At 38.8% G+C, this 15,441-nt stretch overlaps 1 protein-coding gene across 3 annotated transcripts in view; it reads right to left on the reverse strand.

Annotated features, from left to right (window-relative positions):
- LOC121331024 (myosin-11-like) overlaps positions 1–6,688 on the reverse strand; it is a 36,139-nt gene extending 29,451 nt beyond the window's left edge. For all 3 annotated transcript variants that reach the window (XM_041278122.1, XM_041278124.1, XM_041278123.1), the window contains exons 1-3: positions 6,581–6,688; positions 2,899–3,267; positions 1,721–1,877 (exon numbers count right to left, since the gene is read on the reverse strand). In XM_041278122.1, the coding sequence (XP_041134056.1) occupies positions 1,721–1,877; positions 2,899–3,249 (508 nt within the window). In that variant the 5' untranslated portion in view covers positions 3,250–3,267; positions 6,581–6,688. The remainder of the gene's footprint in view (positions 1–1,720; positions 1,878–2,898; positions 3,268–6,580) is intronic.
- Positions 6,689–15,441: the final 8,753 nt, after the last annotated feature.

The raw sequence follows: 15,441 nt of genomic DNA on the forward strand, positions 1-15,441 counted from the left end.
AAATTCAGATCATTTTGATGTATAGTGCAAATAGTTAATGACTTTTGACCACTGATTTAACAGAACATTCTATATGATGCCCGACGCTGTACTTTGGTTTACCCTGAAGGTACAGTAAGGGGATCCAGGAGTTTTTAAAGTTCCATTAGTATCTTCAAGAAACACAGATCTGGCCTTGTGTATTTCACAGAGGATCTAGCAGAGAGATCCTTTATTATTTTTAACTAGGATTGGAAACATTCAAATTCCAATCCCTGATTGGCTCTGAGCTCACTGACAGATAGTTACTCTCTAATCAAAGTGCTGCTCATTTGCTTTCTCCTCACTCACCTGAAAACAAAAGAAGGAATGTTGTTTTGTTGCTGCTAATGCATATAACTTCTAGAACAGACCGTTTAGATTCTTCCCCACATTATGGCCAAACAACAAAATCCTGATTAAACAAAATGCAATGCTGTCTGTTAACTGGTGTTTTATAACTCTCTCCAGTGTACGCTGAGAAACTGCAGATAGAGCAAGGCCTTATCAACAAGAGGCCTTGATGCAAAGGGGCTTTCCTTAGCAACTCACTTTAGAGAAACTATCAACATGTCAACCCACACTTAAGGTTCAACCATAACAAAACACAGACAGCTAGGACTTGAAATTCCACATTTAATCTGTGATACACCAGGTGTGGCAAATCAATTAAACTCAGTGTATTTAAATCGAGGTACTGAAGCTGTGTATACACACTGATGAAGGCGTTTTGGCTGGAAGATGTTTGTGATTTTTCTTTGTGGATTACAAATTTAATCTGTTTGTCCTTCAATAAATGAAGCTGTGAAATGAAGAATAAATAATGAAAATTACTTTTTATTAATTAATTTGTTTTTCCTATGAGGTCAGACCATTGTTACACTGTTCTGATTTGATATTCATTTTTGGGTCGACGCACCAATAAGTTAAAAGAGAAATTTGGAAATTGAGCGCGTTGGTATCTGTTTTATAAATTGCAAACATTCCTGCCCCAAATACATACTTAGGTCTGTCTTTTTAATCATTTTTCTCCTTGAAATAACACAAACACAGCATTGATGCTTCTTTAGTTCCGAGAGACTCATAATTGGCCCAGTGCTTAAAGAAAAAGGCTTGTAACCAGGGGGTTCCTAGTTCTAATCTCGATTCACTCACTGACTCACTGTGTGACCCTGATCAAGTCACTTAACCTCCTTGTGCTCCGTCTTTCGGGTGAGACATTGCTGTAAGTGACTCTACAGCTGATGTATAGTTCACACACCCTAGTCTCTGTAAGTCACCTTGAATAAAGGCGTCTGCTAAATGAACAAATAATGATAATATTCAAGCATTCTAAACTTTTGCTTTCCTGGTTTATACAGCTTTAACAAGAAGTGACAGAACATCTAACTGACTACTGGTACAACAAAGTATGATAGAAAATGGAGATACGGATCCTAAGTTCTACAGGTATTGTGGTACTTATTAGGACTGATCCTGGATTCTCATCATTATTCAGATCTGTAACAAATATAAGTGGATTGTCGAGATTCTGGAGAACCCACTTTGATCCCGTTCCATGAAAACACCATGGAGAGTGAACCCTGTAGTGGACTGACTGAACAGGGCCTCTCCAAATATGAATCGCTAAACAAATTCCATAGACCCAATCCTGAATAGCAGCAGTTCAGCAAACATATGTACTGCCCCCCAGTGTCCTTACCTTGCAACATGCTCCTGTACGCGTTGTCGGCAATGGAGTAGATGTGTGGAGGGATCTCGTGGCGCTTCTTCCCCTTGTACATTTCAATGATTTTCTCAGAGTAGATGGGTAGCATTTTGTAGGGGTTTACCACCACGCAGAAGAGACCTGAGTATGTCTGTGAGGAGACACCAGTGAGCCTCAAAGGGTTACTAGTAAAAAACACTCTCAATCTGCATTAATTTACAGTTTAATGTTCTCTAACAAACGAACAATGTTGACATGTATTATACATTTGAATTTTGTATTAATTTTAAAGACAATATTAAAGAATAGTTGTATGCAAGTCAAGATACTGTACGTGATGAAAAATGTCAAAACCAATGTTAGTAAATATATCTGAGCTGTTGGGTCTTAGTTTTGAAATATGGCCAATTTCTTTTACAAACACTGTTAGCAAAACTCCCCAAAAGTGTTAGCAAAACACTTCCTGTTAATGAATTTAAAGCAGGATGAAGTGAGATATTGTGAATGGGTGATCGCTGTTTTGAAAAGAGGAGAGGTGTGCTCTTGAGCTGCTGAAAAACGTAGAGTGTTTCAAACAGCAAAGACTAAATAGCAGTCATTTTTTAAAGGCCATCCAGTAATGAATTGTGACTCATTGAAGTCTGGACAAGCCAGTGGTCAGGGTAAACTCTGGGAAGACTAAGTGATTTTGGCAGAAGTTCTGCAAAAAAAAAAAAAAAAAAAAAACCTTTTTTTTTTTCTAATAAACTTTCTTCAGATCCATAATCTTCATGTTTGCTGTCTGCAGGAATTAGAGTGAAGAGTTCAACAGACTGAATCAATGGTATTCCATGGTATGAAAATGCTCTAAGAGAAAATACACTAAGAAAGGCACCGGGGCTCTGTGGCTTAGGTCTCCATCTATTTGTATTTATGTTACCTTTTCATGGTTATAACCTGTTAATATTACACAGTCTATCAGACTCTTCCAAACACTTCAGTTTCAAAATGTGAGACTTAAAAGGTACTTGCACTGGTGGCTTCACTTGTACTAGAGCATCCTGCCCTTTCCTTCCTAATTCAGTTGCTCTTGCTTTCTCACTTCACCCTCAAAGAAGACTATATGTTGGCCCTACACTGACACAGATCAGCCAGCACTGCAGAATTCCTATATAGTCAGTAGTTGCACTCACATAGATGAGCCCGGAGAAGTACCTCTCCCTCAGGTTGTGCAGCACAGAGGCCTCGTTGAGGCAGGTGAGCTCAGCCATGTCCTCCACCTTGCTGAACTTGGGAGGGTTCATCTTCTGGATGTCATCCTTGTTGATGGTCGCCTTCTTGCCGTTCTCAGCCAGCTCCACCACAACCTCATCCCCACGCTCCTCCTTGATGCTGGCTGCCTCGAAGCCGTGTTTCTCAGACGGGACCCACACCAGCTTCTTGGCAGCCCAGTCGGCCTGTACCACCGGGCTGTTGATGAAGTTCTTGTCCAAGAAGAGGAACTTCTCATCCTCGCTCAGGGTACTGCCTGCCTTCTTTGCCATCTTGAAATCCGAGGTGAGCTGCAGAGACAGAGATATTGAAGGCTTTATAAGATTGTCTTTACTGGAAAAATAATGTGAGTTTGAATGATTCTGTCTGAAATGCCATTGAAAAGCCAGTGCAGATGAACTATATTTGAGCTGAAGAATAACTATAGTAACACAGTGTGCAGTAATGGGGTAGACAAGCAACACCCTGCTGAACATATGTGCTGCACCCAGTGTATGAAAAAAAGCGTTCCTGCATTTCAAAGTACTGAAGAGGTTAACCTTCATTAGCTAACAGATCTCTCAACTCTTAACATTTCCCATTGAAAAGCGTGAGTTCACTGAAGACAATTACAAAATGTAGCCTGGAGCACTGGAATCAAAAGTTAGACGCTGAAAAATGTTTCTTTGCATGAATAACACTAACAATAATAACAACAGTTGTTCTGCATTGTAGAGCTATAGAGAGCTCATGTCCCATGCTGTGATTACCATATAAGGGCAGGTTCTCTCTGGCAGCAGCGTTTCTGCAGACCCAAACAGCAACGATAGCTCATTTCATAACAAAGCCCTTATAGGGAATAATATGTCTCCAGTGCTCCAGCAGTTACAAAGCAGAGTTCATGCCAAAATGATAAAAGGATGAAGCAGAGCTCAGGCAGGGCTGAGGTTAAATGTTTTATAAAACAACCTAATTCCTTTTTTCACCCTGAAATTACAGAAAGCGATACTCCCAGGATGCCCCACATATTATTAAAAGCAGCTGCCAATCAACTGCATCGTGAGTGGACTGGCTTGTTTCAAAGGCTTTTTCACTGCTCTCTTTATTGTTCAGTTTAACACCTTTTCACTTTGCAAAGGTATGCACCAATAAGACCAGTTTCTGGTCAAAATGTTACTATAGAAACTGTGAGACACTTTTGAGTCAAATTTTACTCTTAAAATGGACTCCCTGATTTCAGTCATGAGTGGATTACAAATCAGTACAAGGAAATCAGTGAAAATTGTAAAAAAAATTACTTAATGCATTGCATTTTTTAACAGGGATAGTATAGTGAGTGGGTACACTGCTTTGTTTGTTTTTCAAAATACTTGAGGTGGTGGACCAAGTCGTATCCAACACACTGTATTCATCTCGGTTGTGACAGGTTCTGAACTTGTCAGTTTTATTGTGCTGACAGTTCCAGGCTTATCAATGACCAGTGCTGACAGCACTTGTAGGTCTTGTGGCTACTACACCATTACTGACTCTATAGAGCTTTTAGCACTTTTGGCTCTTCCAAGTCCTTTCAGAAAATAAACATCTGTAACTTGGTGCAAATACTACCTGAGTAGAGCAGCTAGCTTGCTGTGTACCCAAGCTGTACACTGCCATTTCTCACTGCATTTGCAGTGCTGGGGTTAAACTGCAGTCTACAGGAACTACTGTATATAACTCTGAGGTTTGTATGAACTTTATCACACTTCCACTGCTGTTTCTGAATGGCACAGGAAAATAGCCTACTGCACATTGCAATGTGTAAGAATGTACAGTATTTGCAGACTCTTTATGTTAGGCTATGTCACCATTACATTATCATTTATGTTGCAACACATACTACCCCCTGCTTTGCCAATTAAGCTCACTAAAATGCAATGGAAATGTATACGTTTTCACATTTGTTATCCTAAAGGAATGTGATTTGGTATTTTCTTTAAGAAAAAAACAGGCCTTTATAAAAAGCCACATGTCGCTGTGAAGTTTTGGATTTATCACGTAGAAGAAAGCCAAAAGGTTTGTCAAATTGACTTAGTTTCTTATATTTTTTAGAGTGGTTTCGATTTAATAGATGACGTTTCCATTTTACCAACACAGCAATGAATGTCTTATTAAAACAATGCTCTAGCTACTAACTGGAATTAGAACATATTTGCAAAGGCAACATAGAATGCTTTTGTTCTTGTAATAACCACTTGATTTTGAAATGCTGTTAGATGCAGCAAATAATCATTTCTTATTCAATTTTAACTTTCTCTTCATTGTCTCCTCACTGCCCACTGTGCTCAAGCAGAACCCAGTACAGGGAGAAGGTGGGGCTGGAGTTAAAGCTGGCTCATTCACAGACAGAAACACCTACATCAAAAACAACTGCAGAGCAAAATGCATTGGATTGGAAATACCAGAATAGAGTATTATACTTACCTAAAATAATAACACTATAAAAGTAGCAGATGTACATAAAATGATAACATGGCAGGACTACCATACCCTGAACAATGTTTAATGTTCAAACCAAGTATTTTTATACAGGGATTCCCTTGTGTGGGTTCTATTCAGTTCAACTTGTTTCCCATCTTGCATTGAGAATTGTGACTTCCTCCAACTTCCTAAGCCATTGTTTTTATAAATAAATACTAAGGGCTTGGTTATTGAGCTCCTCACAATTTCAAACTTTTTAACTGAATAGAAAAAAAAAAACTTGCAAATATCTTGACAATAAATTGACAGTAAAAATAAATTGACAATAAAACATTTTAACATTCTGTGGAAAAGTAGTACTGTGCGCTGTGCAAATTAAATGCGCCATAAAATTAACATGTTGTCCTGTATATTTCTTGCCAAGACATGTTTTTAACATGAACACAGAGAAAAATAATGTCAAATTGACAAGAAATACCACCCCAGTTAGCCTGATCTGACACAATATCAGAGTTACCTGCTGATGCCAAATACCCAAAAGGAGGTTGTTTGATCGGGACCTCTGTAATGACTTTAGACTGCAACAATGCATATTTCTGCAACATCAAACACTATTGCAAAAAGCTGAAGTAGTTTTTTAAATAGCTTTACATTTACAATCTGAAATTAACACCTAGCAAAAATACTTATCAAACTGACACATTCAGCCTGCAAACTACAAAGCACAGACACACAGACACCCTGCTACAGTGTTACAGCATCTAATTAGCTGTGCTTGAAACACTTTACTTCACTGTTGCTGTTGCTAATGTGTACGCATGCAGATAAAATCAATATAATACTGTTTAGTTTAGTTTGCGACTATAAACAAATTGTGCAAGTTAAGAGATGACTTAAAAGTTTGTAGTTGCATCTGTTAGTTCCATCTGCATTGTGAAGAAAAAAAGAGCAAGTATTCCAGAAAGGAAATAAGCTAATGTATGTCACCAAGCTAGTAAGAAACATTTACCTTACTCTTTACCTTAAATTACTTATCTGAGTGGTTTGTTTGAACAAAAAAAGTTTTGAAAAATGCGCATTTTGTTTAAAAATACATGACCGAATGACCCACAGAGTGAGAAGCAAAGGCAGAGAATGAGATGATGAGTTGTAAGGGTGTGTACTCACAAGGGTTGCTTGTCTAGTGAAGCTTGATTTGGAGAGTCCTGAGCTTGTGGGGTATTCCAAAGATGAACAGTCCAAATTATCATCTCCAGCTTTCAGCAGGGTATTTAGACAGAGCCACCCAATAAAAGGAAGGGCTACATGGGATAGCCCCTCCTCTTTTCACTGTTGCACTCTCAAGTACAGCACAGTAACGCATATGTCATGTACAGTAATGTCGACCGTACATGTCACGTCACATGTCACCCACCCTCCCCACCTCCACATACCCCACCTCCCCCCCCCAACTGGAGGTGTAGGGGTGGAGGGGGGTTTGAGGGGGGAGGGTCTGTATAGGGCAGACTTGTCTAATTAATTGCTTTTATTCTAATCTACATTTTTTTTTTTGTTAAAAATAACAGAATTGGCAATAATCACTTTCCCTTTAAGCGATACTACATGATACTGTAGATAATATCTCTTTCTGCCCTCTTCAGAAAGACAAAATGATTAGTGTTGAAGAAAGTCCTAAAACACTGTAATGCCCCTGTGAAAACCACTCACCACTCCCCCTACCTGCTTTGGGCAAAGCTGAGATATGACAGAGCACTGCCAGGGGACAGAATTTGTTAGGAATCGTCATCTTGAGCAAATATAGGGATTTTGGATTTGGAGAGTAGGCCTATATTTTATGATTCTTGATTTCTCATGTTGCTATTTTTTTAGTCAGCAGACAGTGATGTCGGAGAGTCTGTGTTGATGTCTGAGCAAATGGTCTTTTCTTTTAATTAAAGTCAGGGCTGAGTAGAGGAGCTGAGTGCTGGTCCAATTATTATCTTCAAGTACTCACTCTTAGAGAGCACGATGCAATTCTAAAACGCTCAACAGCTTTTGGAAAATAAACGGACAAGCTCTGAATACTTATACATCCAGTCCAGAGTGAGGTGCCACATCAGCATAGAAACTGAAATAAAACAAAACTTGCAGTAATATTTTCTGTGTACATTTTATTAACATTATTATTTTTGATGCAGATATTTATATAATATGGTGTATCAGATCCCATTTTTCATGGTGGCTGGAAGCGAGGTCCTTTATTGGGTGTAAAATCAAATAGGGAAAGTGGTGGAGGGTCATTTTATGATCTACAGTGTTCAGGAGTCAACAGTTCTGTTCTTCTTTAAACTAGTTCTACAGTGTAGCCTCTCTTTAATGTCCTGTCTTATCTACCTTTTAAAAGATAGCACTTCAAACACCACAATGCCCCCAGTAGACAGTGCTGTGGAAGTGGCTACACTGGAAGAAAGAGAGTGCCGCCACTGCCACTTCACTACAAGGCTGGACTTCCAGTTAGGTGACTTGATAAACCGCAAGGGTGAAGTGCATTGTGTATTTTATCAAACCCAATACATGGTTAGGTATACAAAGTTATTTTAATAACCACAGTTCATATCTTGTATCATTCAGAAATGAAGTATATAGAAGTTCACCATATAACAAGAATTAACAGAATAAGTGAACCCCCCCCTCCCCCCCCTCAATTTTTAAGAGGGACAGTAAAAACATGTGAGAAAGTCTTTTGTTTTGATGTCAGATAAACTGCTTAGCTGTTCTGTGATTACTCAAGGACGTGTTCATGTTTAGTTAGTGCTTTGAAGGAGCTAGGTGTTTATTTTGTTTTTGTTTATTTTTGTATCATTAAAAGTGCGTGTCGGCGCTAAACCTTCAATTTGTGTTGGGTCTAAGTTTTTAAAGGGGTTACTATATGTGTATATATGTATGTATATGCATATATATATGTGTGTGTGTGTGTGTGTTTATTTATTGCCTCAAATGTGTATTGATTTTTATTGTCTCCATTTTAATCCTGATGAGAATGACATGTTTAGTCATTTATTTCTATATTCTGACAACTTTTTCAAAAGTCACACAGGCCAGGCCTGTAGAGGGTCAACATCATACAGAGTGAGAGCAAAGGTTCCTTATGTGTTAGAGGAAATAAAACTACACTGCATAAACTGAGGAACATGGTCAACTGTATAAGATGCTGTTAAATACAAAAACCATGTTATATTTATATTTCAACAGATTATATTGATCCCAAATTGCAGTTCACTTGGCTCATAAAAGCAAAGCATTACCCTACTTTTAATAAACCTTTGTACAACCATCAGAACCTTACACAAATGTCAGATATATTAAAATGTTACCCGACTGTGATGATGCAATTCTACCAAGCCTCAGCTATCTAAAGATGAGCAATACTTCTGTCAGTTCTGTTGTCAATTCAATGCTGTCGTCTTTCTATTCCTTAAGGATATTATCTACAAGTATCACTCATCCTTGTTAGATAGCTTTTTGGGTCTTCCAGTCTTGGGTTTGTCAATTACAGATGTTTCTATTGTACTTGTTAGAAATTCAAGTGATGTGTACGATTTTACTCAAATGTTTTTCCTTCTTTATGCAAGTCAAGGATGTTAATAGTAGAAAACATTAGTGGAGGCTTTGAGTAAATTGTTGATGCTCATAATGCATCAGAGTAGAAAATGCAACATGTCTGAGACTTTCACAGCTGTGTATGTATATATATACACACACACAATGCCTATAGAAAGTCTGCACCCCCTTTTTTCACATTTTGTTGTGTCAGTGCCTCAGTTTCATGCATTTAAATGAGGATTTTTTTTCCACTTATCTAAACACCATACTCAACACTGTTAAGGAGAAGTTTTTATTGAGAAATTATATAAGATACAAAACTGAAAGATCATAATTGGATAAGTCTCTACCCCCCTGAGTTAATACTTTGTGGAAGCACCTTTGTCAGCAATTACAGCTGTGAGTCTGTTGGGATAGGTCTTTTTCAACTTTACACACCTAGATTCAACCATATTTGACCATTCTTCTTTACAAAACTGTTCAAGCTCTATCAAGTTCCTTGGGGAGCGTTGATGGACAGCAATCTTCAAGTCATGCCACAAATTTGATTGGATTTAGGTCGGGACTCTGACTGGGCCACTCAAGAACATTTACCTCTTTGTTCCTTCGCCACTACAGTGTAGCTTTGGCTGTGTGCTATGGATTGTTGTCATGTTAACTTCCATCCCAGTTTGAACTTTCTTGCAGAGGGCAGCAGATTTTCCTCAAAGACATCTGTGTACTTTGCTCCATTCATTTTCTCTTCTATCCTGACAAGTGTCAGTTCCTGCTGATGAAAAACATCCCCATACCATGATGCTGCCACCACCATGCTTCACAGCAGGGATGATGTTCTTTGAGTGATGCGCTGTGTTGGATTTGTGCCAAACATAACTCTTTGCATTTAGGCCAAAAAGTTCCATTTTAGTTTTGTCAGACCACACAATTTGACCACAGCCATTTTTGTCACATGGCTACAGAATCTCCTAAGTTTTTTTTTTTTTTTTTTGCATACTTCAAATGGGATTGAAGGTCATATTTGTGGAGTGCTTGGGTTATTGTTTTCACATGCACACTTTGACTAGTCTTGGCCATAAAACCTGTAGCTCTTGAAAAGTTGCCATTTGCCTTTCTGATCAGTCTCCTTCTTGCTAGGCCATCCAGTTTGGAGGGACGGCCTGATCCAGGCATGGTCTTGGTGGTGCCCTTAATCTTCTTAACACCAATGGAGGCCACTTAGCTTGGTGTGTGATTCTGAAGGTGATTGGTTACACCTGAGCTATTTTAGGATTGTTATTCCAAGGTGGGTGGACACTTATCCAACCAAGCTATTTCAGTTTTTATTTTTAATTATCTACAAATTTCTAGAATATTTTTTTCACTTGGAAGTTGTGGGGTAGGATGTGTAGCTAAATACAAAAAAAACAACAACTTTTAATTCCAGGCTATAAGGCAACAAGGGGGGGGGGGGGGGGGGGGGGGGGGGGGTGTAGACTTTCTATAGGCACTGTATATAGATAGATGACAAATGATCAATATCTTAAAGTGGAGAACAATGTTGTGTATGCATGGGCAGCTAAACTGCTGTCTTTTGACAGATAGCATCTGCCTTTTAATAAATACTTGGATGGAGTGCAAGTGTCTTTTTCACAGGAGCTGTATGAACTGTGTGGGTGTACACTGTATACACAGATAGGGGGCTCTAATTCAGTACTAACAAAAACAGTGTACTCAATAGGAGATAATGGACTGATGACGGTATTGATGAATGAATGCGCCTCTTTAATATACTGTGCACTCTGAGCGACTGTGTATGCTCCTGCAATTTACACATGGTCAAGTTACCTCGCACTGATGGTGTGGAAACTAATAATGTTCAAAAAACAATGAGCAACTTTGTATTTTTTACTGCTGTCATAGAGGGCAATGAAGCTGACAGGATTTATTGTATTGACAGCTAATATTCAAGCAGAGTTCCAGTTCCACTGTTGCAATGGTACCAATGTACATGTGTTAGAAAGATAAAACAGTATCTCTGTCTATTATAAGACACTGAAACTCTTTTAATTGCTCATCCTAGGGTAGTATTTATGTATAGATACTTAAAGCGCCAATAAAGTAAAAAAAAAAAAAAAAAGCTATTGCAGGATCCCTTCCGCTCCTAAGGTGGTTTCCCTCTATTCAAACATCCGGAGAGAATTTCTCACCTGGGGCTATTTGTCCATAAGAAAACTAGACTAGGCACTGCAACCATGAGCCTTCCATATAAGGGCAGAGTTCCTATTTTCTGCTATAACTCACAAGCTGGGTGTTTTGTTTTTCAGCCGAAGCGAGAGAGATAGGTATGTGCTTTGAATGGGAGATTCGTTAGAAGATAATTGGATATGGGTGGGGGGAGGTAGATGGAAATCACTGTGGTCCTCATCAAGAACCGGACAATGCGGTGCAAGGAAACAGCAATTCTGTCTGGGGGCAAGGGGGCTCCTGGCTTGCCATATAAGGGCAGCAGAGACTTTGAGGAATCCCTCCAGCATTCCCACATTGGGAGTTTTTAACCCAACAGGCCTGGGAAACTTACTAAATATGGCATGGTGATCTTTTAAACAAATGATAACTAGCAGACAGCAGGCATGCATTCCCTTCGCTGTGTAGTTAGCACAGGGGATTGGAAAATTAATTGACTTGCAACATATCAAGGACAATAGAGGTCAGGGTTGATTCTAACTGAAGCGTACAAAGATATCTAATGTATGGCTGCTTTTCTCTATCTGACGCTGCTAGGATGTTTTCTACAATGTAATACTGAAGTTGTAAAAGAAGCTGTTTTTTTAGAATTTCTCATTCGAAACAGGGTCCCTTATGCACTAGTATCTAGATCCATCCCTTAAAAGTTAATTTAATTTCAAATTTAGTGAAGCCAGCCCAACCTGGGCATCCCATTCCCAGATAAGGCTGTCTGCAGCTTTGGTTTTCTGACAGTAAGTTAAGAGTACAGTAGGATAATGAATTAGTTTCTTGTCCACTTCACCTCTGGAGGTTAGGAACTCAGTTCAGGTCACAAGTCAAATTATCTTCAGTTGTGCCAACAGTGGTAAAACTTTCCTGCTTTGGCATAAAATGTTATCACAAGCCAATAGATACCTGGTCAACTGTTCTAAATGTATTTCATTTTATGGTGAACATTTTTTTTTTTTTATGCCATTGTAGAATATATCTGCAGAAGACAATGGTGGAGTTTCAAGCGTGTTTTTGTTTTTAGCTCGAGAAACGTCTGGTGTAAAATGCTTTTTTGGGTTTCCATTCGCTCCGTTTATTTTACTTAAGTAAACCGGGCTTTTCACCCGATGTCATGCAAATGCAGGGGAAAGGTAGGGGTTGACATGTGAATTAGCTATGTGTAATGTACTCGTGCAGTTTTTGAAGATTACTAGTGATATTTTGTGAATGGTTTCCATGCGCAGAGAACTGGTACACGAGTGAACATAAACTGCTGTAAAAGCAAAATACGTTATGTCTGGCTGGTTAATAATGTGTGTTACTGCTCTTGCCCAAATTACGTCTGCCTTCTATGCCAGTGGAAAAAGAGTGGTGGTTGTATAGGCTGGCATCCTCAGCTGAGTACAGGGTAGTTGGCAATGTGTTTGGGGTGCATAAAACCACAATTCTTCACTGTACTTACAAGTTTGTCAACTCCCTTGTTCAGAGACACTGCAACACGTACATAGCTATGACAGGTGTAACTGAAGCAAAAAGTATTGCTGTGAAACCGTCCCTCTTCTCCCAAATGGCACCTCCTTGCTCGTCCTGCAGGTAGGACTGTTTCAACTTTTTAAAATTTGTCCCTAGGTTGTGGGACTGTGCGCTCTATTCCTCTTTTCCGAGAGGGCATCAACCACATTTTGGTACATATGCTTGTTGTGCTGTTTCGGGCGATCGAGGTGGCTCAACACATCCAAGTCACTAACTATACTTATTAATGCCCGGGTTTCCTCCTCGCTCGAGCGATTTTGAGCGGAGGGCGGACAAGCGTTGTCTTTGGACACAGCTAGGATCAAAAGCAATGGAATTTAGTTAGACACTTAGTAAGCAGCTCACTTGCTCTTCGTGTTTAACTCAAACAGCTACTTTAATACTATAATAAGGGCATAACGCAGTTCATGTTAAGTGGTTTTATACAAAACTGTAAACCCACAAGAGATATACAACATGACATGCCAGACAGCACAAAACAATAATAAAAAAAAAGCAGCCCACATTATCATTAAAGTGAACTACACCACGGTTAACCATAAAACCACCCATCAGCCACTACTTTCTACTGTCTTGGAATCCACAGTAACAACTGACCTGCTCTCTTGCAATATTTATAGTGATGTCACTTGAGGATAAACACACTCATTTACATTTACACCTAAAATATGGGTTTCCATGCAAAACTGTTTACTCGTTTACACAAGTAAATGAGATTTACTCTATCCCTCTCTGGCGGGTTTTTTCAGCCACAAACCTGATTTACACGAGTAATTCCCCCAAATGTACACGTGCATCGCCATTTCACGTGAAAATTGCCCTGCATGGAAACCCCATGAATGTCACAAAGAGGCTTGTCAACCAACAATACTCATTCTCTGGTTGCATGCCTACACAATGCAACAAAGGGTTAAACAGTAATCTCTCTCTCTCCAGTCTCAGCTCTCCGATCCTCTATTTGGGAAGAATTTATAAATGGTATTTTCTGACACCACACCTCCCCCTCTTTTTCCATTCAAATGAACACGCCGGGGGATGGAAGGAAGGGTGGGATTTATTAAGTATAAAAGTTGTCTTATAAGCGTGTTTAAATTCTTTAACATGTAAATATTCAAACAATCTGAATTGTACATCCCTTATAAGGTACAATCTCACTTATCACAGAGTATTCTTTTAAAACTGGAGAGTAAAAAGAATGTTAAGTGTGGCTGATCTGTAGTTTGACTGTTATAATAATCTACAATTATTTTTATGAAAGAAATTAATTCAAACACATACGTTTTATTTATGGAAATGATCCAATAATAACATATGCATAACCTGTGCAAGTAAGTGTCACTATAATGTGTTAGTAAAACAGTGACCAAAATACACAATGACTTGCACTTTTTTTTTTTTTTTTTTTTTTTTAATCCTGCCTTTAACAACATCAGGACCGTCTCTGAATTCTCGGTTACGAAAAAGCTTTAGTGCAGTTGTACAGAAATCCAACTTACTGTTGTGTGGATCAGTTTCACTGTAGTGCCCTGTAATTCCACAAACAGAATGGAGCAGAAGTGCTTCTGTAGACCAGGACTGAACACTCAAGTGCTTCTGTAATTCATACTGGCAGGACTGAACACTCACACAGCTCTGTGTGCCCTTAATACGTAATACTTTCACTGTCCCTAATGAATACACTTGGAGTAAAAGTTTAATTGATTAAGGAATGGTTTGTAAGGCACTGACACTGGTCTCAACCATTCTCAGCAGTATGTTGGCGTTTACCTTTCATGCTTGGAAAAGTTAGCCCTGTAGCATTTGATACATTGAGACATCATCTGTTGCAGTTGTATCTACGTCCCAATGAGGCGGAATAGAAACAGTGCTATATATTCTCCCCCAAGGAGCAGAAAAAAACAAAAGGGGTCGTGGGAGCTGAGCAGCTCAGGCTATGGTGGACATTTCGTCTTTGTTAGGATGCCTGTGGCACTATTTGCTATGCAATAGTTCACTTGCAGCACTCAACAGTCTGAACAGCAGTGGATCCAAGTCAAATAGACAAAACTTTTCAGATAGTACCCAATTTAGTAATTTATTGATAAATTATTGTAATTTCACTAAATACACAGAAAAGGGGTCAAGATCTACTACCATTTAGATAATTTAAAAATGACCTCATTGTGTTGTGTTTTTTTTTTTTTTTTTTGGCCCACCCCTTTTTACTGTTATAATCATTATTGGTATGTGTACCATTAAGTGGTGAGAAGATTCTAATGTGAGGTTCATTTAAAACATTCTCCACGGCATACCAACCATTTTCAATAGAAATTCAGTAGACAGAATCAGGCATTAAGAGGAAGTCCTTCCCAGCCATGTCATTCTGTTTTCTGATGATAAACAACATCAACATATTTTAAAAAATGCCATGCTTCTATTTATGTAGTCCAGCTATCCAGACCGGATTGTGTTTTTGGTTTTTTAACCTGTACTGAAATTCAGTCAAAACTCTTTGGTCTAATCCCATGCTCTTCCTCAATATAGCGACACACTGTTAAGAACCAGGAATACTGCACAAAATGCATTATTGGAGGCCATTTTTAGAGTAATGGTTTAGCAAACTGGAGAGATTACACATACACATCTATACATTATTAGACACACTATGTATACCAGATATTACATGACCCTAACCATAACTGAAATACTATCAAACACATTTAAGTATATTCTAAAAA

The sequence above is a fragment of the Polyodon spathula genome, chromosome 18 (assembly GCF_017654505.1).
Source record: "Polyodon spathula isolate WHYD16114869_AA chromosome 18, ASM1765450v1, whole genome shotgun sequence".
In the NCBI taxonomy this organism is placed as follows: domain Eukaryota; kingdom Metazoa; phylum Chordata; class Actinopteri; order Acipenseriformes; family Polyodontidae; genus Polyodon; species Polyodon spathula.